Raw genomic sequence first — 26,669 nt, forward strand, 5'->3', positions numbered from 1 at the left:
AGGGCTCCCAAAAATAACTTTAGCATTTTAATTTTGTTTAAAATGTTTGCTTCTCCACATATCAAATAATAATCTAATCAAGGTGATCCAGTACACAGTTAACCAAACAATTAAAATAGCCATAAAACATTAAATAAAAGCACTAATACAGGGGCGCCTGGTGGCTCAGTGGGTTAAAGTCTCTGCCTTCGGCTTGGGTCATGATCCCAGGGTCCTGGGATCGAGCCCCACATCGGGCTCTCTGCTTAGCAGGGAGCCTGCTTCTTCCTCTCTCTCTGCCTGCTTCTCTGTCTACTTGTGATCTCTGTCTGTCAAATAAATAAATAAAATCTTTAAAAAAAGAAAAAAGCACTAATACATGAATGTGTTGGTCTGAAAATATGGAGAGTATTTGGTAAAATTTGGAAAACATAAATTGCTTACTGGTATTACCTCAAATTTCACCTATTCAAAAGAGATATTCTAATAATTCATAAAATGGAAATTCAAATATTTAAGGTGAAATTTTATATGAAAAATGTACATGTTTATTAGTAAATTTTTATTTAGGTTTTCATCATTATAAATAGATTGTGAATAATAGAATAGATATGAACCTAGGTATTTCTCAAAGATTCCTTCATTTCTACAATATCACATATAGATGAAATTGTACAATATTATCCAGATGAGGTAGTTTTATAAATTCTAGAAAGGAGAAAATAATAGTGTTTTTTGTTGTTCTTCTTCTTTGATTTTTTTGTTTTTTGAGTTTTTTTGCCCCATATAATGAAACAACTTTTAGATTTTGGACAGACAGGTAACTAAATAAGTAGAAGCTTGTAGACTTCAAGTTGTAAATATGTTAGCTGTTGGTTTGAATTTAGAATAGGGATATTTGGTTAAGAAGGATCTAATAAAAACAAACAAAGAAACAGCAGAACCCCATCATGGGAGTGATTAATAAAACCACAGCCATGTACAAGTGACCTTAACAAAGGAAGTAATGAATTCTCTCCAGTCTGTAGTCCTACCATTCTCAATGGGCTCAAAATGATTATGTGCCTGAAGGACCCATTGATGGAAATATGGCTCTCCCCTGACCAGAAAAACATGACCCAGCCTAACACAGCACCTAGGGATTGCCAAGACAAGTTTTTTACTCCCTTTTACATTGTGTGGCATATCCCTGGCCTCAGGACCTGCCTCTTCTCCACTCTGTTCCACCTCACTGACAATGAACCAGGCAAATGTGAGCAGCAGCAGTAAAACAAGTTTTCCAGATCGTATGAGTATGTTTCTTGTCTTTGGGCACAACGAGAATGAAAGTCTCTAGGTAAGATCTATAGTAATAATTATAGTCCAAGGAATAGCTTTTGGTGAGCATCAAGCTAATTAATAAGAATATGTAAGGTGGAAGATAATTTATGTCTGTGTTAAGTGGCATCCGACCATTAAACCTTATATATGACAGTCCTCAAGCTAATCAAACCCCTTTTATGCAAAGCTAGAGTTTGTAGGAGATAAATGTAATTAAAAAAAAAAAGAAGTTATATTATTCTAAAGTCAATGTTGCAAAAAAGATTTTAGGAGAAACAAAAATTTTACATATATATTGAATATATATATATGTATGTGTGTGTATATATATATATATATATATATATATATATATGAAATCATAATCTCATCATTTGTTACAATCTGCATACTTCTTACCCCCACAAATAGTACTTGTTATTTACCTTGTTGAAAGTGTTTAAAAATAAAATTTTGCTTAAAAGGAAAATTGACCATGATTATTATTGTCCTTTTTATGGTTTACCATTATGCAAAGTTGGTACCAAACCAAATGGCGATACAGAAGAAAGTTTACTCCCAGCATTTTGTTAATCTCCAAGCTCTTTAATACCCACATGTCTCCATTCATGAAACATCCATGAATGGAAACTCGTAGTATGCTCTTTTCATTCTCACCACAACCTAAGGAGTATTTCTCATCATTCAGTCACAAATTCATCTCCTCTCTGTCCCATTCCTTCCCTTTTCTCTAGGAGATGATAAATGAATGAAAATTATTCAGGTCAAGTAAGTGAAGAGGTTAACTAGGTATCATTTCTTGGTAACATAACTTTAAAAACAGAACAGTGTTTCTCAGACTTTTGTGGGCATGAGAATCATTGGAGGGATCCTTAAAATACATATCAATGGGCCCCACCACAAGAGTTGCTGGTCCATTAGGTCTCAGGTAAAGCCCCCAAATTTGCATTTCTACCAATACTCAGGTGATGCTGATACAGTCAGTTCTTTAAGAACTGAGTTAATATTTTATTTTATTATTTTATTTTATTTTACTTTTTTATTTTATTTTATTTATTTTTAAGAATGAAGTTACACATTTTAATTCACTAGGACAGTTAAGTAGTGAGGCATCTGACTACTTAGCAGGTTTTCTATTCCCCTTCATATTATATAAGACAGCCCTAAAGTTAGGGCTAACCCTGTAGCCCTACACTTAATATAACCCTAAAACTGTTTTAAATTTTTATCAGCTTGCTTTGTATAGCATATAAACAAACAAGATAGAACAATTATCTTTCCAAAACACAAAAACAATCTTATCTGAAGTGAATTGCAATGTTTGCTGGTTACTTTTCCAGGTTACCTAGAACACTTGGCTCTTTAAGATACAACTATAAAGCAAATTCCTTCCCCAATTCCTCTCTATGTGTACAGTGAAGTGTCTCTTACCCTTTCCCATGTATTCTAACACACAAATAGAATCGTGCTTATTGTGTGACTTCTGATTTTCAAAATTGGAGTTACATTATTGATTTTAATCAACTAGAGTAAGATCAATGATGCTGGGCTGATGTTCAATTGTAATTCTCAGCCGCCTGATAAATATGTTAAGATATCTGGACAATTTCTAAGTTGTTTAAATTTCCCATTTATTTTATTGCACTTTTCTTTATATTCAAAAATAAATTAATAATAACTCTTGAACAAATGCATTTTTTGTTCTGAACAATCAATTCATTCCTTAGCCACTTATTAGTTACTTAGCCACTTATTAGTTAGTCACTTATTTTACACACACACACACACACACACAAATATTATAAGACTTTCTTGCAGATTAGGGAATAATGTTCTTGAAATTACAGTGTTGTATTCTGGTATGACACAAGCTATCATGATCATAAGCAATCATGGTATGAGCTCACTCAATAAATAAGGTATGTTTAAATGGGCATAATTTTGATTAAATAACTTAAAAATATTTGAATAGTACTAATGTTAAATGTAAAAATAAATAAGTGAGCCTTTACAGATTGATTTTTTTGGATGAAAAGATTATCTAAATAGCAAATATTATGGAATAATAACATAACTCAAGTATTATAAAAAGTTCAAAATGTATTCATTTTTTCTTTAATATAAATAAAGGATGATCATTTAATAAACCATAATTATTCCTATGTAAATTTTAACCAGATTATATTATTTTTAGACTCTTCACTTTAATCATTCAATTTTTCTCTATCCATTCCATTTCTAAAATTCTTCCTATCATTATTTCCATGCAAGTAGCAATTTAGTCAAAAACTCTGCTCTTTAGTAAGGAATCTATCTTTGGAAGGAAAGAACAAAAAAGTAAAATGTTAATGGAGGAATCTACAAATTCTGAATAATTTTCATTTACCATTATGCCATCAATTCTACAGCAATCTTATCCAAAATAAATAACATAATCAGTATTTCTTTCTTCATCCAAAATATCCAATTTTAGCTTACATGTCTGGCTAACTACGAAGCTATTTCTATTTCTAACTTAAAATGATGCAATTTCTAACTTGAAATATCTTATAGCCACTATAAATTAAAGAAACAAATAATTTTAGTAACCTAACAATATCAATGTTATTTTTACTTAGTATTTTGAGGCAATACCTCTAAAAATTGTAATTTTTTAATGTCAAGAAACATTACCACTGAGTGGACTCAAACACACATAAAATCACTATGTCTTTTGATGCAAAATATAGATGATATTAGTTTAGGCTAAATTAATAGTTTAAACTCCTTTATCCCACTGTGAGATGATAATTAATTACTAATTAGCACTACTTGATTACAGGCACACATAGCAAAACTCTTGATTAGAAACCTTGTACCAAACCTCCTACGATAGCCTATATGTTCAATTGAAGCCTATATGAGCTATGAACTATATCGACTGAAAGGTTATCTGCAAGATTGCCAGGACCAGCTTACAAAACAAATTCCCACAAAGTGCTGTGTTTTGTTTTGTTTTTTTTTTTTGTTTGTTTTTTTGCATCAAGTTGGTAAGTTTAGGTTGTCAGCAATTACCTTTTTCCAATCTTAAGGGGGAAAATCAATAATAATATTGAAACGTTTTAAGAAAGAATTTCTGATGACATTTAGTGAGTTACTGAATAAGATAAATCAAAACTAAATTAGTAAATCAAGGTACATTTTCCAAAAATAAGGGACTGTGCAAAATCTAGATTAGTTTAACTAGATATAAAGGCTGTGTATTTACTGAGCTCTAACGAAAGTGAAGGTTATGGTGTTATTTATTGCAGAGATTTGATGATACGGTCCACTGTTCACCTGAGACCACCAAACAGAGCATTCTTAAACCTGCTTCCTATCTCAGTTTTCAGTCACTGAGCATTTCCTTGGAGTGTACTTCTGTTCAGCTGAGATACAGTATTACGGTATCTTTCAGACTACACTTACAATATCTGTAAATAAAAGCAAGGGCATCACAAGGCATTATTTCCCATGTAATGAATAAAGATTAGATATTTAAATGCTTTATAGTGTTCCTCAGTATAACACACACCACAGTAACCATACACACATATGTGTATGTTTATTGCATTTAAGTTGATAATGAGAGCATATTTCCAATTCTGTATGTTTTCCTTACCTGTCAAGTTCTTCAGTCCAAGTTCTTGAAGTCCAAAGTTCCCATCTTTTCTATAGTTTAAAAATACTGCCAAGGCATATCGATCCTCATAAAGTTTTGTCCCACGGATAATGCGCAAGTTCTCCAGAGGCAGGTAACGAAACTGATTAAGAGCCACTAACACATAGCCTGTGACTTCTCGAATAGACTGAAAAGACAAAAACAATTGCCTTTGTTAAAAAAAAATTAGAGATTATTTGTCAGTACATTAATTTCCCCATTATATTGTAAATAATTACCTTGATAATACAAGAAAACAAAAGGTTAGATTCTCATTTGAAGTATGAATTGTACTCTTTAAAAAAGTCCTGAATGTGGTTATAGTAAAATAATGGATTTCATTTATAAAACATTCTTCATAGTTGGAATCTGAATATAATTAAAGGAATAAATATCTCATTTTCGACAGACTAAAATGAGGTAAGAACACCTAGATATCATACAAAGTTTTTATAAGAAGCAGCAAATTCATAAGCTTATCACAAGTAAAACGAAGCTGCATCAGTCTGTAGACCATGGGACATATTTTAAACTGCTACACTGATATTTAATGCTATCATTAGCAAAGACAGTTAGCTTATATGTTTCTGGGAAACACAAATATAATAAACAATATGCATTAAAGACTTATAATAATCTCTAATTTAATTACAACCAAAAAATTTTAAAAATTTTATTTATTTATTTGAAAACAGAGAGAGATTGAGAACAGGGGGACGGGGAGGAGGAGGAGGAAGCAGACTCCCTGCTGAGCAGGGAGCACCTCTCCTCCCTCCTGATGCTCAGTCCTAGGACCCTGAGATCAGGACCTGAGCTGAAAGCAGACATTTAAGCAGTTGCGCAACCCAGGCACCCCTACAACCACAATTTTTATTTTTACTATCTATTGTTTAACATAGCATAAATTAATTACTTGAAAGTTTATGGTACATTTTAAAGAAAGTCACAAAAAAAGCCATTAGGTTTCATCTAAAGTTAGTTTTTTCAGTAAAATAACCTACATTGTGACAGCTATGAACAGCACGTATTAAGGTTTTAAAAAATTAAATATATATTAAATATAAATAAGTATATAATGTATAAATATATAAAAATAAATATATAATATATAAATATATTAAACATGAAAATATACAAATATATATATATATAAAATGCAGAGGTGGTAAAATGTTTTATGTTATTTTAATGTCAATTTCATGTCTGTATAGACCTCTTAATTTCGATGTCCCAGTGTTCAATCCTTGGTACTGTCTTTTCTATCTACTCTCATTCCCTTGGTGACCTTATCCAGTTTCAAGGTTGATGATCTCCAAACTCTTATTTCCAACCTGTCCCCTAAACTCCAGATTCCTATCTAACTGCCTACCCCACATCTTCACCTGAATGCCCACAAGACTTCTCAGATACCCCTATGCATATATGAATACACATCTTCCTTGCCCCAACCTTCCAACAGTCTTTCTCATCTCAGTTGTGGTCAATCCATCCTTCTTATTATTTTGGCTGAAGTCTTGGGATCATTCCTGACTTCTCTCTCGCACACCAAATCCAATCCATCCTATTTGTTCTACCTTTAAAATGATCAGCAATTCAATCACCTCTTATATCAACCACTGCTATCATCTGAGCCATCATCATTCCCTTATCAAAATCACTGCTATAGATCTCCCTATTTCTAATTCTTTTGATTCCCTATTATGTATTCTCAGTTAAGGCTGGACCTGATTTTTTTTTTTTTTTTTTAAGTAGGCTCCATGCACAGCATGGAGCCCAACGTGCAATACTTGAATAGATGACCCTGAGACTGAAACTTGAGCTGAGATTAAGAGTTTAAGAGTCTAAGGCTTAGCTGACTGAGCCACCCAGGTGCCCTTGGACCTGTTTTTATTTTTTAAAGATTTTATTTATTTGACACAGAGCAAGCGAGAGAGAGACACACAGAGCAAGCATAAGCAGGGGAGAAGCAGTCTCCCTTTTAAGCAAGGAGCCTGATGTGGGGCTCGATCCAAGGATCCTGGGATAATTACATGAGTCAAAGGCAGACACTTAACAGACTGAGCCACCCAGGTGCCCCGATCGTTTTTAAAACGTAAATCAAACTCCAATTCTTAAAACCCTGAAACATCTCCCAAGTCACTTAAAATAATAGACAAAATTCTTTCACGAATGAGTCAAAATCTATCTGTTCTGCCTAATGCAGCAACAACTAGCCATATGGGCTATTGAGTAATTGCAATGTAAAGCTGTTATGAACTGAAATGCGCTATTTTAAAGATTCCATGTTGAAATCACATTTTAGATAAATTGAGCTATATAAAATGCATTATTAAAGTTCATTTTAGGGGCACCTGGGTGGCTCAGTGGGTTAAGCCTCTGCCTTCAACTTAGGTCATGATCTCAGGGTCCTGGGATTGATCCCCACATCCAGCTCTCTGCTCAGCAGGGAGCCTGCTTCCCCCTCTCTCTGCCTGCCTTTCCGCCTAGTTGTGATCTTTGTCAAATAAATAAATAAAATCTTTAAAAAAAATAAAGTTCATTTTAACCTTTCTTTTTACATTTTTATTATGGCTACATGGAAATTTAAAATTATTAAAATTAAAAATATTAAAATTATTTTTTTATGGCTGTCACTACATTTCTGTTGCACAGTGCAATACTATATGGTCATCAATTCTTTTTGTAACTTTTTCTTTAACTCTCTGCCTTTCTCACTCTATTCCAATTTTGCTGGTTTCCTTGTTCTTCTAACATTCCAAGTGCAGTCCTAACCCAAGGTGCTCACTATACTCTTAAAGGCCTGAGTTTCTTTCCCTTTTATTACCTTTTTGGTTAACTTCCTCACTGCCTTCAAGTTTTCTGTCAAATCTGTCCTTCTCAGTGGAAGACAATGCTGACTAACAATCCTCACAAACTTTCCTGCTTGAATTTTTATTGTCTCTATAGTATTTCTCACCTTCTAATTTACTATATAGTATATATATTTACTATATTTAGTATTTATAGTCTGTCTCTCCCTTTCTCAGAATATAAGTTCTGCAAGGGCAAGCATTTTCATTTGTTCATTCGTGTCTCATGTGACCACAACAATACAGGCTCATAGCGAGACACCAATAAATATTTGCTGAGCACTCTTGCTTTTCTCTGCCCATACCTTCACCAATAGGTAAAGTCCATAGAGTCAAGAGAAGTGCCCATCTGGAACCTACATTCCTTTTCTCTAGAGAAGACCCATGTTTCAGACCCCTGTGATCCCAGAATTTCATTCCCAAATTGCCCTAATCCCTCATCTAGATCCCATGATATCATCTTTCCAGTTCTATTCCCCAGTCAGGGGACTCTGCCACCAACAGGCATATACCAAGTAAGGATGGGTGGTCCAGGTGCAGATGTGTGAGTGGAAAATACATAGATGCTAAATGTACAGGCCAAGGGTCCATTCACTCTGCTCAAAGCTTCCTATAATACTGGTTAAAGAACTGGTTAGAGGAGGGGCTAAAGGCTGGAGTCCATCTTTCTCCATGCCATCATACTCCTGAGGAGTCCAAAAATTCTAACATTTCACCTGGCCATCCAAGTTATTATAAAGATATTTCTGTCATAAAAAAAGATATTTCTGTCATAGTAGGAGGATACATATTTTAATAATAATTATTTGATTTAAAATAAATAATAATGACACAAAATATATAGACCTTCATTTATACTCTCATTCCAGGTGCCTCAATTCTTAGGAATGAACCTGCTAACACTAATCACCTAGAAACGTAGAAACCTATGGAGCAAAGGGTCCATTAAATGGATGAAGGGTCAAGGAACCTATGAAACTATTCATGTCTGCCACTGGACTGGGAACTCTAAGCCACTGTAGGCATTCCTGGGACACTGAGTATTTTGGATTAAAGAGATGAATGCTTAGGGAAATAGAAAAAAAGAGGTGAAAGGTCAACAGTGGCATGTATTATTTGCATACCACATTTGTTTGAAATTGCATTTGCCTGGAATAGTCTACCCCTGGGCCTCTACAAATCCTCCTTCAATCACTGTTCCAATGGTTGAACTCTAATCCCTTCGTGTTCTTAGAAGAGAGATCAAAAATATTTTCCAATATCATTTGGTCTAAAAAGTAAAATTCTTTCATTCATTATAAAGACAATTTATCCTTTAGCTTGTACACAGTAATAATCAAGTGCTCCAAAGTACAGTGATAACACGAAGATAAACACTGGGGATGGAGGCTGTATTATCATCAGTCTTTCGCCTAGAGCATGTCATAGTGTCTATCATTCTTCTTAACGCATTCATCATTAGCTCCAACTTCACTTAGAAATCGAGTTTAATTAGACCCTTAGAATAATGGTGAGAAATGTGGGCTCAACTGCCAAGCAAAGCTGAGCTCAAAAGAGTTCACACTAACTAGGCTGCACACTTGCTGGTTATGCAGTCTTGTTAAAATTGTTTACTCTCACTGAGGCTCAGTTTCTTTATCTTGAAATAAAAGATAGCAACAACTCTATTAAAAGATTTTATAAGGATTAGAAGATATAAGAAAAGTGTCTGGAGGGAGGGACCTGGGTGGCTCAGTCAGTTAAGACTTCAAATCTTGAAATAAAAGATAGCAACAACTCTATTAAAAAGATTTTATAAGGATTAGAAGATATAAGAAAAGTGTCTGGAGGGAGGGACCTGGGTTGCTCAGTCAGTTAAGGCTTCAACTCTTGATTTTGGCTCAGGGCATGAGCTCAGGGTCCTAAGATTGAGCCCTACATTGGGCTCCCTGCTCAGAGTGAAGTCTGCTTGTCTCTCTCCCTCTGCTCCTTTCCCTGCTCTCTCTTTCTTTCTCTCTCTCAAATAAATAAATAAAATCTTAAAAAAAAAAAACTAAAGAAAAGTGTCTGGCAAACAGTAAATGTTCAATAGATGTATCTATTATAAATGTTATTATTTCTGATAATAACCCAAACTATCAGTAGACAATGTGATTTGAAAATAAAAATAATTATACATATTACATTGCCTTTAATTTTTATTATATAACCTTTATATCTTTTATATTTTTTAAAGATTTTATTTAATTATTTAGGAGGAAGAGAGAACATGAGTAGAGGGAGAGGTTCAGAGGGAGAGCAAGAGAGAGGAGCAGACTCCCCACTGAGCAGGGAGCCAGACCTGGGGCTCTATCCCAGGACCCTTGGATTAGGACCCGAGCCAAAGGCAGACACTCAACCAACTGAGTCACCCAGGCGCCCCCCCCTTTATATCTTTTTTTATTTCTTGCCTCTTCAACTAGTAATTTACTCCTAAATTACAGAACTGGTTCCTTATACTGTTTCTATGTATGTTATAGCCTTTAGTACAGACTCTGGCACTGAACAGACATTCAGTAATTGCTATTGAATGCACTAGAATTGAAAAGTAGAAAACAATGCTTATGGTCTTTTTAGATATTGTTTTCTATTGAAAATGATTTTATAAAATTCCTGCTAATAAAAAACATTGTTTCAACAACATAATCATGACTTGAGCCCAAGGACCACAGTGGTAAGTAGAAATCATCAGCATACCCCAACAAAAAGAAAATCCTGACTCTAGTTCTGGCTCAGTACGTTTTGTTGCAAGAAACTGCCTATTTTGTCAACTGAAGAGTGAATACCTACCTAAAGACATATCTCTTTCCTTGTGGTATAAGTTTCTGCTGTCTAAAACTGATGAATTTCCATTGTCAATGTATGCTTCTACAGCCGCTTTGTTGAAAAAGTGAATATAATTGAAGATCATTAAAGCCTTAAATGCTTCAAAACTTTTCTAACCCAAGGGATGATTTGTTCCGCTTAGGGCATTTGATGATGGAAACCAAAAGAATGAAAAAAAAAAAAAAAAAAAGAAAGAAAGAAACTTGACCTGCTTCTCATATTAGCACTATATCTATATTAGCAATAAATCCAGAAAAAATACATGAATAGAAGTTTACAACTGTTCTCCCATAAAATATTTTAAGAAAAAATATGAAATCTGAAATTATAATGTTTCTAGGATTTTCAAAGGATGTCAATCAAGGATGAGAAGAGATTGGACTGCTTCACTGTTCCTTACCTGCATATCATTCAAGAAAACTCAGTCTTTATTATTTTTAAATCTCTATTTCATTTCACAATTCTTACAACAACTGTTAATTTTTTTTTGTATTTGACACAATTTCCTTATCTTTTATTTTAGTTGGTTCTCTCTAATTTGTTCCTAGTGAGAATAGTGAGTAGCTCCTTAAATATTCCTTCATCTACTTAAGATTTAAGTGATTGTAAAACCTCACAATTTCTGAGTATTTAATCAGCATTTAGGAACAATGTTATACACATTCAAAGCAATTATATGCTTTTGGTTACGTGTATAAAACTCTGTTTCCTAGATTTTTTCCTACTCAAATTATGCATCAAATCCATGTTTGTTAGATGTTTTTCTTTAACCCTCCCTTTGAAAATAAACCCATTCACTCTTGTTAACACCGCCTGTAGCAAGTCAAAACAGTGCTGAATTCTTAGCTTCCTCTCCAGTGTCTTTTGACCTTATATCCCATTAGCTATCATCCTCAAATAATACTAACATATTCCATTGGTCAAGACCTCCACAAATAAAACAGTGATTACTTATGATCAGTAGACTTGAAATTAAATCCATAGTATTACAGAGAACTATGGGGAGGAGGGGAGGAAAGCCTTTCCGCTGGTAATGACTATAGAATTTATGTGTTCTCTGACAGTGACAAATGTAGTAGCAAATCGTAACCTCTCTATCACTAAGGCTTTCCATTGCCTAGTTTCAATTTTTGTCCCTGCCCCTTACAGGAAGACTGGGAATTTCTAAAGTAGAGAACATTCTTAACTATGACACAATATTAAGAAACTTACTGGGAAATAATTAATAAGCATATAGCAAACATTACATACTCCTGCTTCATGTAGAGATAGGGACTGATTGATATCATTCCCATATGATATCTCCAAATGCAATGGCGTATTTGGCTTTGGAATCTTGCTTTCAGTTTTCCCAGGTGCCTTAAAACTCCAGTGGTTATGCTACACTGGCAAACAGGAACTCAAGTCTAATCTGATTAGATTTGAGAAAATAGAGCAATGGGAAATGTCATGTACCTGACTGTAGCGGAGTTGAAATCATGCTCATTTTACATGGCATGAAATAATACTGGAGGTGTGGGCGGAGAATCTAATCCAATTCTTCCCAGCAAAACTGCTAACTCCCAGCCACTACTAGCATCTTTTGGGAGCTAGTACTATTATAATCCTTAGCTTTCTAAGAATCTACAGGCCATTCATTCATCATTACTGGCCACTTAGCCAGCTCTTAACCCTAATCATGAAACCTTAGTTCTACCGAAAAGAGGACAACTTAACTCTCCCAAAGTTACCATCTTTTCCTCTGTCCTTTATTATCTGTCTTAGCTGGCCAAAGAGTTCTTAACAGGACTGTGTCAGGCCTCCATTCCCAACTGACCCTTCATCTCCTGACCTTAGCTCAGCTATATCCCTGTATCATAGACTTTCTATATTAGTTAGTTACCACAAGTTAAATAAGGAGCTTTTGTAGATTCATTTACATAATAATACACAAATCTCAATTTTAATTGTCTTTATATTAAAAATATCTGTACTGCTAAAAATTTCATTATCTTTTATAATTTAAAAAATATACGTGGTGTGTGTGTATGTATATAATTTTTTCTTTTCCATGTGTTTATACAGATAGGTCTACATTTTTAAACCTGAATTCTAAATTAACATTTTATACTCTTTTATAACTATTTAAAAATATAGTATTGAATTCATTTTTTTCCCCATCAGATATCCACATTAAGCTTCAGTGATTTAGGGAATTGAATTTTAACTGAAATTAGATACACTGCATAAATGCAAAATAGTAAGAGTATCTGGAGACCTTTGAATTAAACTTTGATTAATTATAGATACAACTTAAATCAAAAAGAAATTATTAGTTGTCAGCATTTTTTACAACTGAAGCTACATATGAATTAAAGTGTTGCAAATTTTATATACATTGTACATGTGATGAGCATTTCTTCCACAGAAAATCAAACTGCTTAGGGCAATGCAGTCCATTGATTAAACTGGGATGCTACAGTCTGACAGGTATTAGTCTGACTTTTGTCTCTATTACTTATTGACCTCTACAAGTTATTTAACCTTAATTTCTGTTCTGAAAAATGGGACAAATCCCTCCTAAGGGCTTAAAAGTTGAAGATCTTCAAAAAATGATCCATTTCATCATCATATTATTATTGTTAGTATAATTATACAAATATTTGCAAATACTTTATATGGTTAGATCATATATGCAAACATATATATATATTTGTTATTAAAATTGATTAATTAAACCATTGGTGCTATATAGTTCATAAAGGTGTGTTCACAAGTCAGATTGCCTGTTATGGGCTCAACTACAATCCCTCAAAATTCATGGTGAAATCCTAACCCCAATATCTTACAATGTGACCATATTTGGAGTAAGGTCTTTTTTTTTTTTTAAAGATTTTCTTTATTTATTTGATAGAGAGAGAGAGATCACAAATAGGCAGAGAAGCAGGCAGAGAGAGAGAGGGAAGCAGGCTCCCTGCTGAGCAGAGAGCTTGATGCAGAGCTCTATCCCAGGACCCCAGGAACATGACCTGAGCCTAAGGCAGAGGCTTTAACCCACTGAGCCACCCAGGTGCCCCTGGAGTAGGGTCTTTAAGAAGGTAATTTAAATTAAAATGAGGTCACTAGGATGAACTTAAAAAGAGGAGGAAATTAGAACACAGACATACATACAAAGAAGACAATGTGTGAAGAGACATAAGAATATTGATGTTCAAGTCTGTGAGAAAGTCCTCAGAAGCAAAAAAATCTTGCTGACTTCTTGATCTCAGAGCTTGAGACTCCAGAATTGTGAGAAAATAAACTTCTGTTTAAGCGACCTGGTTTGCGGTATTTTGCTATGGTAACCCTGGCAAACACATCCACTACCTGGGTTCACAGTCTAGTATTTAGCAGTGTTATACTGGGTGAATTATTTATTCTTCTGTGCCTCAGTCTTTTCATCTGCAATAGGTGGATATTAAGATTGTAAATTCCCTGATTATTCTGAGAAGTAAATCCCTACAAGTTACTTAAGATCTGGCTTACAGCAGGCTCTCACTATTAGTTGTCACTGTTTTTTGTGGGGTTTTTTTTTCTGAATCCAGAATCTTTACTCTTCAATACACTGCCTCTTCTGCACAGCATGTATAAAACCGTGTTTCTCTAGGTCTAAATGAAGGACTCCTTATCACCGAAGTTTAGATGAGAAAACTGCTTAATACTATTTCAATCTACAAGTGAGAGTGACAGTTTTATGTCTGAGAGCTTTCATAAGGTTTTTTCCCTCTCAAAGTTTAAAGGAGGAAAATGGGCTTTCATGAAATGATGTATAACAACAGATGCCTCTTTTGGAAAACATACGGGAAACGGCCTTTGATTATTCAAAAGTTAGAGGTGACCGCTTTTGTGACTAGTCTGTTGTGATTTTTAAATGAAAAGGGTGAGCAATGTTAGAAATAGGAAAGCCAAAGTATCAAGCTCGGATTTGACAAGACTGCCAAAATACATTTTATTATCTGTCTAAATATTTGGCAGTAAAAACAGAAAGCAAAAGGCTTAATTAATTTATAAAGAATAAATTCTTGCGTGAGTCATGTCCTCCAGTGACAACAATGTCTTACGTTACTTATGTGTTCTTAATATTTAATTCAAACAAATACATCATGGACATCTGTAAGTACAATCAGGACTACAGACAATAGCATAAATTGAGATCAGGAGTTTGGAGACTAGAAATTAAAATGTTTTCATATTTAAGTTTCCTTATGCAAGCCACAACTTTCTAAGTGGCTATTTACTATTTGTAATAATTATATGAACTTATTTATATAGTGTTTTCTGTATGTGAGGCACTTGTGTCTTATATTCTGGTAGCACCAACTCTTAAAGTACTATTACATAGATAAATAAAGTTAAATAACTTGCCTAAAACACATAGAAAAAAGGGAAGAATTATTTTTAATTTTTTAATTATTATTATTTTTTAATTTTTAGACTGAGGGACAGAGCAGTGTGGGGGGTGAGGTGGAAGAGAGGCAATGGTAGAGGGAGAGAGAATCTTAAGCAGGCTCCACACCCAGCAAGGAGCCCAGGCAGAACTCGATCTGACCACTCTAAGATCATGGACTAGCCAAATCAAGAGTTGGAGGCTTAACCAACTGAGCCACCCAGGCACTCTAAGAAATTTCTTTTTTTAATAAAAATAATATGTCTTATTCCAGAGCTCAAAATCCCAATCACTTTAAGATATTTCTTTCAAAAATTGGTGATTATTATTCCCTATTGAAAGTAATATCCACTGAAACATGGTCAAAAATTGTAAATGAAGAATCACATCCTCCTTTTTATGACAAAAATATTATCTAATCCAGAACACCTCTCAAAAATAACTTCAGCACAATTCTGATATTTCTAAACTCAAAATATGCTAAAATGTGCCCCTCAAACCTCCTAAAAGTTTAAAACAGCACTTTCATAGGTGTCAAGAAACTAGATGTCTTTTCATAAGGATGTGTAAAATCCACTGAGCTTCTGTACATGAATGAACGGTTTAAGTATGACAAAATAATCCTAATGTAAAAGGACCGAGTACCACTACGGGGCCCACTATGAATGGAGGTGGAAACAAAGTAAATTCTTAAAGGATGCAGCTAGCAAACAGCATTGGGAAATAATGATAGTTTCTCTCTCGTGGCTGAAGGCAAATTTGCTAGCTAACATTTCCTTTTAGAAGATTAGGGTGTCCTAAGCTCAGAGTTTCTCAACTGTGACACAAATCCATTTTGAGTGCAGTATCTCACCTGTGCCCACTTCCCAATCACTCCACCCCCAGGAATTGTCCCCAGGGGCAAGAGGAAACACCATAAACATGAAGCTCCTGCTGATTGCTGTACCATGGAGTCTTGGGTCTTCTGCCAACACAACTGGCAGGCTAACTTGTTAGCTTGTAAATAGACTAACATCTCAGACCCTTGACAGTTTTGACAACAAACAGTCCTTTGATGCCTCTGGCTGAGCAAATGCCACCACCTTCAGTTTCTGCAAAGGGATGAAACGTGAGTATGATAGTGTTGGGATCCAGCTGCCCATCTGGAGGAAGTACAGAAGACTGAGAAACCATACTGAACTCTATGAGGAGGAACAAACTACGACAATCAGGCTCTGGAAAATTCTCAGTGTTGAACAGAAAAATTATAAGGGGTGAGGAAGGAGGAGGAACCTGTAATTAAGTCTTAAAAGAGTTTTAAAAATCTTCTAAGGCCAAACTATAGCATCTAGGGATGCATACTTGGGTAATCACCAAAGTATAAAGAAACTACAAGAAAGCAGATTTCTATGAGAGTAAGGATGGTGGTTACCTTTGTAAAAGAAAGGATTTGAGATGGGGCACAGAGCTGTTTCTTGCATGGTAAGCATAGTGCCATTTCTTAAGCAGATTGGAAGTTACAAGAGGGTATATCTTTTAAAAACTCCTTTATGCATTTGTTTTGTGATGTTTTCAGTATCTGTGTTATATTTATAACATAAAGGTTATAAAAAAAAAAAGGAAGCCATTAGGTAGCAAAAAAGGAAGCACATAAGAATGTCCCTTTATATCTTTATACCTTATCATTCCATATCTGAAGTTGAAGAATGGAAAAATTTCAGATTGCATAGTATTCCTTGCTATCAAACTCTCTCTAGTCCAACTGGGGAACTGAATACGTGACTAAGGCACACTTGTGCAATCTAGACAGATAGGGAAACGTGTAACGGGAAACTGCCTTGGGAAAGAAAGCCTGATGTGTTCACAGGTCTTAAAGTCCTGAATGGAAAATGAGGTGAGGAGGACCGGGGACTTAACTGGAACGAAAGTAATGTAGGATTTCAGAATTTTATCTTTCAGGCACTGGGGATTTAATGATGCTCCATACAGGGAAATTAAGCTATGGTTTGTTTTGTAGAAATATCTGCCTATTTCTAGGAAATTTAGGAAATTCTTTCCAGGTAAGAGAGGATGATGGCAGTGAATTCAAAATAGCCAGAGCGGAGACTGAAGCTATCTTTCTGAGGTGGTATAACAAATATTCTAGCAATTTACTAGATATGGGGATTAAGGGAGAAAAGAAACAGGAAATGCCTGCAGTTTTTAGCTTGGGAGACTTGGTAGGTGGGGTTGTCATTAATGGGATAAAGAACAAGTTTGTGGAGAGAATTTTCCCTAATAGTATATGGCATTTGGCTATCTGAAGCGAAATCAACATATTCTTTTTTACAAATTCTTTTAAATAACATTATTATCTGTATGTCTCTTAAATCTGGATGGTAGGCACATGTGTCCGATGCAATTCCCCATGTGTTCAATATGTTCTTAGCTTAAAAATAAAAAATGTAGCACCTGTGATTTCATATGTATTTATGAGTGTCAGTTCAGATTATTCTTTGCATAGATATAAAACAGTGGTTCTGCATTGGGGGTGTTTGCTACTCAGGGGGCATTGGACATTGTCTAGAGACATTTATGGTTATCACACCTGAAGGGGGAGGGTGTTATTGGCTTCTTGTGAGTAGAGATCTGGGATGCTAGGAAATGTCATATGTGCACAGGACAGTCCTCCTCTGCTCCCAACAAAGAATTTTCAGGTCCAAAATGTCAATAGTATTGAAATTAAGAAACCCTGCTGTAGACCTAATTAATGTGAAGCAAGCATTAAGTTTTATTGTTTGTAGAGTTGCCTTGGGGTTTTTCTAGAAGTAGTGAAAGTCCTGCTAGTGTATTATTAACATGATCCATTATATACATACATATTATGAAGATTTAAATTAATATTATTATATTAATATATATTTTCTTAACCTAAATTTATCATACGTGTCCTAAAGTATAAGCAGGTACAAAAATAGTTATATAGACAGACTGACAGAGATGGCTGCATGAACGGTGGCTGGATGGATAAATAAATGTCAATTCACATGGGTAAACTGTACAAAAATATGTGTTCTCTTTTTCCTTTTTTTTTTTCACTTTGTAACCTAATGTTTTAGTAGCAAATCTTTCCACATTGGTTTTTTTTCTTTCACTGTTAAAAAGCTTGCCAAATGAAAATAATACATTACATGTTGATTTAAAAAAAAAAACAACTTGCCAAATGCAACTCGCAGACATTGTCTAAGAGGTTACAGTTATAAACAAATTCATAAACAAACAATGCCAGCCATTTCCTAAAGAGGCATAATTCCCCTTCCCCTCTAAAAAGGTATTTTTCACTAGAAAAAAATACATTTTAGAGTGTCCATGCTGTACTCAGTAACCAAACTAGTTTAAATATAAAAATAACAATGTCTCTGATAGGAACAAATAAAAAAAAAGAACAATCTCCTCCAAACTTTTTGCACATGCAATAGACAATTGCTTGTGATCCACTTTTTAGTTATTCTCATTTATGGCATTTCCTTTAAACCAGTCAACAAAGATACACAGTGTTTCTCTCTCCTGACTAAACTTCACTACCTTCTTCTTGGGGATGGATTTACTAATCACACCAGGCTTTAAGCAGTGTTGACGACACTGGATTACACTTCTAAGAGTGGCTCCTAGGTAGCATCAGAGGCAGAGAAATCTCTTAGAGTATGAATATGGGTACTGACTCAATCCTATTCCAATCCCTAAATCCATCATCTTCATCAACATCATCATAGCACTAGTGTTTTATAAGTACATTACAGTTTACAAGGCCTTTTAATGTAACCATCACACTTAACCTTCAATTGGCAACTTCTGAAATAATTTACTAAATTTCAAGTGACTTTCCAGAATTATGTTAAATTATAAAATGTGCCAAGGCTTTTTGTTCACGAATTACAAGAATCTTAGAAAGGAACTGATATTAATAAAATAATGACATACGTGACATTTGCTTTAATACTCCTGAATTAGAGCCCTGAAATCATTTCACCTCCTTCTCCTAGATCTTGTTTTTTTAATCCTACATTAATTTCCTTAAGCAGGTCCCAATCCTAATATTCTGATACAATCTCTACTAGCTGACATGTAGATATAAAACTTATGGAATGATTCATGCTAACATCTGGTTAGCTGACACAGTTACCTCAAATCCCTTTTAGAAAGTGCCCATGTATGAAAAGATAGATAAAACAAATTAGGTCACGGGGATTAACTTTGCTGTAGGAGGATGTTTTTCTGCTGCTCAAATTAACTTCTGCTGCTGTTATTCACAACACTACAGCTACTAATGTAAGTCTTCCTAACATCACTACCATTCTTATAACTGAGTACCTCTATGAGCATCTATTAATACATGTAGCACTGTGCTCAATGCTTTTACACAGAGTATCAATTACTATTATAACCATTGTACCTTTTCTTTTAAAGACAGACCTGATTTGATTTGCTCTATTATCCAGCACTTTCTTCACATAGACTGACATTTATATTGAATGGACACAAGGCCATTGGTGATTACTTAATTTTTATAATTAATTGCTCCTGTATGACCACAAAATAATTTACTGACACTGATGTGTGACGAAAAGGGGAAAGAGGAGAGAGGCAGCATATGAAAACATTTGGGCATCAAGGATTATATTGAAAATATTGTTACATTTTCTGACATGAGACCAGTATTCTCTTTTTTTACCCAAAAAGTCTTCTACATATGTTAGGAGTGATGTTACTATTATCTTTATAATAGAAACAAAATTAATACCTTATTTGAAAAGGAAAAGTGATAGTTTAAATCACTGACAAAAACATTAGTAACTCATAGATGTAAATAATATAATCTGTTTTGCTTTAGCTTCTTTTGATTACCACAAAGCTATAAAAATGCCATCTTCCAAAATATATTTGTCTGAAATAATCATATTTGAATAAATTCTTTAGTGTTGAAAGATATTTCCTGAAGTAACAGTTCTACTTTTCCATTTTACTTCAGAGACTGGAGTTCAAATAAAACAACTAAAATCAAACAGTACGCAGGTTGTTTTTTTTTTTTTTTAAGTAATAAGGTAATTCAAAGTAGAAAATAAAGTCAATACTATTTTCCAAAAGTAATAAAAAAACACAGAAGTAATAAAAAAACACAGATTTTGACATTCCAAATAATTGATGTAACATTGAAACTTAAAAAAAATCCCTCACAGAATATATCATATAATTTAAAGACATTAGTTTCTATATGTTTTAATAAACTTATATATAAATGCATTTGCTTTTATTCATATGTATAAGGCAATGTTTAAGGTAGAAATGCAAAATGTCATTATATTTAAATAATCTAAATTTTAAAAAATCTCTCAATATTAAATGTATTTTAAAACACAAAAATAGATAAAATAAAACATTATTCTTAGTGAATGAGGCAAATAATATTTTTAAGGTATTTGGAAATATCCTATTTTATATAGGTGCTTAGATTCCATTAGATAATTATTTTTAAGTCTGTATATTTTTAAGTATTATATTAAAATCTTGAAAATGCTACTTGAAAAATAAATACTGTGCATTTCTCTAAGGGAATTATAGGCCTCAGAACATATTTTGCTCAATTTTATCTGAATTTTATCATATCATCATAATGATACAGATACAGATATAGACATAGACAGAGCAAATATTTGTTCATAGAATTAAAATGAATTTTAGGATCATTAGAACCATTTGTATAATTTTATTGGCCTCACAATCTTCATCATGAGTTTTATGTAGCAGATTATGTATGTTTTGCTTTTGTTTTTATTTTTTAATAGCAATCTCCTGTATAGTACCTAGCATCATACTCAATTTATAATATGGTAATTATTCAATATTTATTACATTGGATTAAGTGAATTGAAGATTCTATTAATAACCCTCAACTTCTGACATAGGATTCTAAGAGGACAAATGCTTGAATGTTTCCTCTGACTATTTTACACCTAGAGAGGCAATTACTCAAAATCTTAACTTTGTTGAATTTGTTCTAAATCATTCATTCATTCCTCATTCCCGCATTCAGTATGTATTTAATGAGTGCTTGCTACGTGCCAGGTCTAGGTTTTGTTTGGAGATTACCTTGATTAATAAAACTAACAATCTTCTCTCTAAAAGCTTGGCATGAAATAGGGAACTGCAGTGGGAACATAAGTAGTTGCACTTAAGGTAGAAAGTGTTATGTAAGTGTTACAGAATGATAAAGAATTTTGATAACTTTGAAGTGAGATACATCAGCCAGTTATGATACAATGCAGAGAAAAACTCAAGTATTTCCATCTTCCAAACTTTTTTCAGTTACTTTTTTGTTTATTTACTTATTTGAAAGAGAAAAGGAACAACTGAGAGAGAAGGAGCCGGGGCAGAGGGAGAGGGAGAAGTAGACCCCCCTGCTGAGCAGGGAGCCCGACATGGGTCCTGGGATCATGACCTGAGCTGAAGGCAGACACTTAACTGACTGAGCCACTCAGGTGCCCCTCCATCTTCCAATGTTCTAATTATCATTGATAAACTTGGTAGATAAAATGGAGAATTACTAAAGAAATGGCAACATCTTGAAAATTTATAGGCAAGGGTCCATGGATGATGGGATGATGATCAAATTAGTTTCACTAAGAAAGCAACAGAGGGTGTGCCTGGGTGGCAGAGTTGGTTAAGCCACTGACTCTTGGTTTTCTGCTCAGGTCATGATCTCAGGGTGGTGATCTCAGGGTTGTTAGATTGAGCCCTCAGTAGGGCTCCAGGCTCCATGGAGTTTGCTTAAGATTCTCTTTCCTTCTCCCTCTGCCCTTTCTGGGCATTCTCTTTCTCCAAGAAAGGAAAGAAAGAAAGAAAGAAAGAAAGAAAGAAAGAAAGAAAGAAAGAAAGAAAGAAAGAAAGGAAGAGAAAGAAAGAGAGAGGAAGGGAGGGAAAGAACGAAGGGGGAAGGAGGGAGGGAGGAAGGAAGGAAGAAAGGAAAAGAAAGAAAATGGATAGAGAGAAACAGAAAACACACTAGGAAAGGATCAAAAGTACATTTCATTGATAGAGATACCAGGAATATATTCAAAATATGCTCTGAAATCATAAGCATATAATGCAATGCCATACAGCATCAAAGTATAGTGAAGAGGAAAACACACTAGCATAATTTGGAATTCAGTTATATTGTTTTCTCATGAAATTAGCACATTTTATCTTAGTAATATATTCATTAGTTAAAAATGTGCAGGTTATCATCACACATAGCATATATTATTTTATATCTTTGATTCAATAATAGGCTAAAGTTACTTAACCTTTTGGAATATGAATGCACTTTTTTTTTCTTTCCCTGTACTGATCCTAACTATGTAAAACAAGCTAGAGACTGATAAAATATCAAACAATTTTTAGACTGCATTTAGGCTAGTTATTACATTAAATCACATTAATTACACATTTAAAAATTCCTATAATCTATGAAGGATATGCATATTTACTTCCACCTAAAGTAATATAATAAAAAATGTCAAATTGCTTTAAAAAGTTGTTTTCTTGTACTTTCTCCTTCAAACTGAATATTCTTTGCCTTTTTTTTTTTCTTTTTTTCATTTCACAAACTTGTGATTCCAAACTCCTTTAGGCATCATTGGTTTTTCAGATGTACAGCACAAGCTTCAATGAAAACACCCTCAAGTTTTTACCGTGAATGGTTTGGGGGCACAGTTCATGAAAATAGTTTTTCTAGTACTTGATAGTGAAGCAAATGAAGCATCATTTCAGGAATTGCTTTGCCAGTTCCCCCAAATTTTACAATGACAAATATTAAGAACATAAGCTTTAATAGAGTCTTTAGTCAGAGCCAAAAAAAGGGCATGCTTAAGATGAGGGCATTTGTAATGAATTAGCATATGGCATATGAAAGACACAGAGTCGAGACTGCCTCAGAATACTTCATCCCACCAGTTTCTGATTCCTTTAAACTAGTATTTAATAAAAATGTTGTAAACATATTTTATTTCTTGTTCTCATAGACATTTGTCATTTGTCCATATGTACTGAACATTTTTAAATCATAAACTGCCATTGACCATTGGATTGGATAAAGTGATAAAACCATAGAGGGTTTTATAGTTTCCAGATCACAATACAAATAAGAGTAAATAAAATTAGTGACTTCTTAAGTTCTGTATGTACTTCTTTTTTCTTCAAGATTTTTTTTTGGAGGCGGAAGGGTGACATTTTACTGTCACATTAGTAGTTATCCAATGATACATTTCTCTTTCCATCAAAAAAAGAAATGACAGGGGCGCCTGGGTGGCTCAGTGGGTTAAGCCGCTGCCTTCAGCTCAGGTCATGATCCCAGCGTCCGGGGATCGAGCCCCGCATCGGGCTCTCTGCTCAGCAGGAAGCCTGCTTCTCCCTCTCTCTCTCTCTCTCTGCCTACTTGTGATCTCTGTCTGTCAAATAAATAAATAAAATATTAAAAAAAAAATGGCATTTGGTCATTGGATAACTACTATCCTTCCGCCTCCAAAAAAAAAAAAAAAAAAAAAAAATCAAATGACATTTCTAGCCAGTGAGTGAATCATTCAAATTAAAGCCAAACCCAAGTTAATAATGTATATTTTCTTGCAAACAAAAAGGCTTAAAGCTTCCATTTTCTTCCTTTTTTCTTTTTCTTTCCTTTTTTTTTTCTTTTCACTTTAGAGTAGATAATACAAATGGAAAAGCACTATTGAAATATTGAGACAGAACAGATGCAGGACACAAAGTTCATTTTTCCCCTCCATTCTCCTCACAAAATCCTTGAATCAGAACAGAGATGCACCAAACTGTGGAAGGAACTGAGATGCCCTTTAACAGACGAATGTATGAAGAAGATGTGGTTCATATATTACAATGGAATATTACTCAGACATCAGAAAGGATGAATATCCACCATTTGAATCAATTTGGATGAAACTGGAGGGGATTATGCTAAGTGAAATAAGTCAAGCAGAGAAAGACAATTATTATGTCATTTCACTCATATGTGGAATATAAGGAATAGAGCAGAGGACCACAGGAGAACGGAAGGAAAGCTTAATGGGGAGAAATCAGAGAGGGAGAGAACCATGAGAGACTCTCGACTCTGGGAAAAATCTGAGGGTCACAGAAGGGAAGGAGGTGGAGGGATGGGGTAGCCAGGTGATGGGTATTAAGGAGGGCATGTGTTGGGGGTGAGCACTGGGTGTTATACACAACTAACGAATCACTAAACACTACAACAAAACTTTATGATGCACTATATGCTGGCTAACTGAACATTAAAAAAAAAGAGAGAGAGAGAGAGATGCAGAGATGCTTGACATCACCTAGTTTTTCAAAAGTATATGAAAGCATGCTTTCTTTAGCAAAGAAGTGACAAAATTAAGGACAACTGCCAATGATATTAATAACTCCAATAAAAAATTTAAAAGATACCCCATTATAAGCAGAGCTGGATGCCCCCCAGGAATCTTGAGCAATATTTTATTTTATTTTAAAGATTTTATTTATTTATTTATTTGACACAGAGAGAGAGAGGAAGAAGAAGCAGGAGGAGTGGGAGAGAGAGAAGCAGACTCCCTACTGAGCAGGGTGCCCAATGTGGTGCTCAATCCCTGCCTGGGATCATGACCTGAGCTGAAGGCAGACGCTTAACTGACTGAGCCACCCAGGCACCCCTGAGCAATATTTTAGAGAAGAAGAAATTCATAGGTTTGAGCAAATAATATCTTTTTTTTTTTAAGATTTTATTTATTTATTTGTTAGAGAGAGAGAGAGAGCATGAGCACAGGCAGACAGAGTGGTAGGCAGAGGCAGAGGGAGAAGCAGGCTCCCCGCTGAGCAAGGAGCCCGATGTGGGACTCAATCCCAGGACGCTGGGATCATGACCTGAGCCGAAGGCAGCCGCTTAACCAACTGAGCCACCCAGGCGTCCCGCAAATAATATCTTTTTATCCAAGAAATGTTCAATTTCTTTAATGAGAAGAGCCTGAAACCACTGCATATCATTTATGGTTTATTATGTACAAGAATACGTATACTAATTGTGTACTAAACTCTATACTTTTTTCCTTCTAAGTGTGTATTAGGTCTTTCTCAAGACAATTTATGCTTTACTATATTTGCACAATTAGGGTTGTGGAAACCCTCTAGGAGTGATTGAGAATGGAGGTCTGAATTAAATATTAAGGCATTTCTTATCCTATTGCCCAGTGGCTCTAGGAGTGCTCTTCCTGAGCACTGCTGAACTGGACTACTGTCTGAATCAGTTTCAGATCACACTTGTGTTTTTATTATCAGTGGTACAATCAGACCAGTCTCTATCTTTGTAACACCAATGCCCAAGATAGCTTTCACGCATATGGAAAGAAAGGAAGGAAGAAGGAAAAAGGGGGAAAAATAGAAGGTAAGGGAAGTGATGAAATAATTTTTTAAAAGAGCAGGGCAGAACAAACCCGAGATACTTTTTAAAAACTCTCAGTATTATTCCAAATTGTGGCAATTAGCTATACAACCATGGATAAATTACCTAAACTTTCTTTCAACTCTGAAAGGAAAGAAGTCTACATCCTATAGGATTTCCAAGATTCTTTGCAGCTTTAATTCTACTACAACTAATGATATTTTTCATTAGCAATTTAATGTTTATTCCTCTAAATATTTTCATCATGCAGAATGTAGTCATTCAATCACTATGTTGAAATGTATACATTCATAAGATGCTGATAAGAAACTATTATAATCAATATTTCAAATTCTTACATATTCTTCAAATGGTCATAAAACTCAAATCAATAAATATAATTACCCCCCTTTTAAATAACTGACACTGAGGAAAATTGTTATACCATCAAAACCTATTCCAATTTTGTTCAGTCAATCCTGAGTTCAATGATTCCAAGGTATTAAATTTAGTTATTGAGAATACTAAAAAATTTTTATAAAAGGCTGAAATAGAGACTCAGTCACACTTTTAATATCATTGTTCTACCATCTGAATTTTCAAGCTACCCCTTGTTCTTTTCACAAACCAACCCCATTCAAAAGAGGTACACTGTCAAAGGAAGAGTTGGTACCAAATTTGTCAGAACAACAACTTTAAAACTACAAATTTATACTGTTTACTTAGTTCATATTTTTTGTTTCAAGTTATATCTCCTGAAGGATAAATTAATTCGTTACCAAAGAAGACTTTGACTATTTATTAATATTAGGGTGCCTTCCTCAAATGTGGACCTCATTTACCTACATTCCATATACTTCTTGTACCCAATTTTTCAATATATCATTAGTAACAGAACTCACAAAAACACCAAGGCATTCATTATCAGTAAACACAATGGTCTCAAAAAAAGTCAGTGCTTGGGATTTATGCATTTTAAAATATTCATTTCTAAACCAAAATTTTCTCTCAAAAGGAAATATTATCTCTCATTAAGGAAAACAGTCTCCTAAGACACTATGGATATACCTCAAAAAATTAAAAATAGAAATACCACATGATCCAGTAATTCCATTAGTGACTATTTACCCAAAGAAAACAAAAACACTGATTCACAAAGATATAAAAATGCTTATG

General features: G+C 34.3%; 1 protein-coding gene across 4 annotated transcripts in view; it reads right to left on the reverse strand.

The window, feature by feature from the left end:
- ERBB4 (erb-b2 receptor tyrosine kinase 4) overlaps positions 1 to 26,669 on the reverse strand; it is a 1,157,221-nt gene that overhangs the window by 524,478 nt on the left and 606,074 nt on the right. For all 4 annotated transcript variants that reach the window (XM_047722028.1, XM_047722026.1, XM_047722029.1 and 1 more), the window contains exon 3: positions 4,940 to 5,126. In XM_047722028.1, coding sequence (XP_047577984.1) covers positions 4,940 to 5,126 — 187 coding nt within the window. The remainder of the gene's footprint in view (positions 1 to 4,939; positions 5,127 to 26,669) is intronic.

This window comes from Lutra lutra, chromosome 3, assembly GCF_902655055.1.
Source record: "Lutra lutra chromosome 3, mLutLut1.2, whole genome shotgun sequence".
Taxonomy (NCBI): domain Eukaryota; kingdom Metazoa; phylum Chordata; class Mammalia; order Carnivora; family Mustelidae; genus Lutra; species Lutra lutra.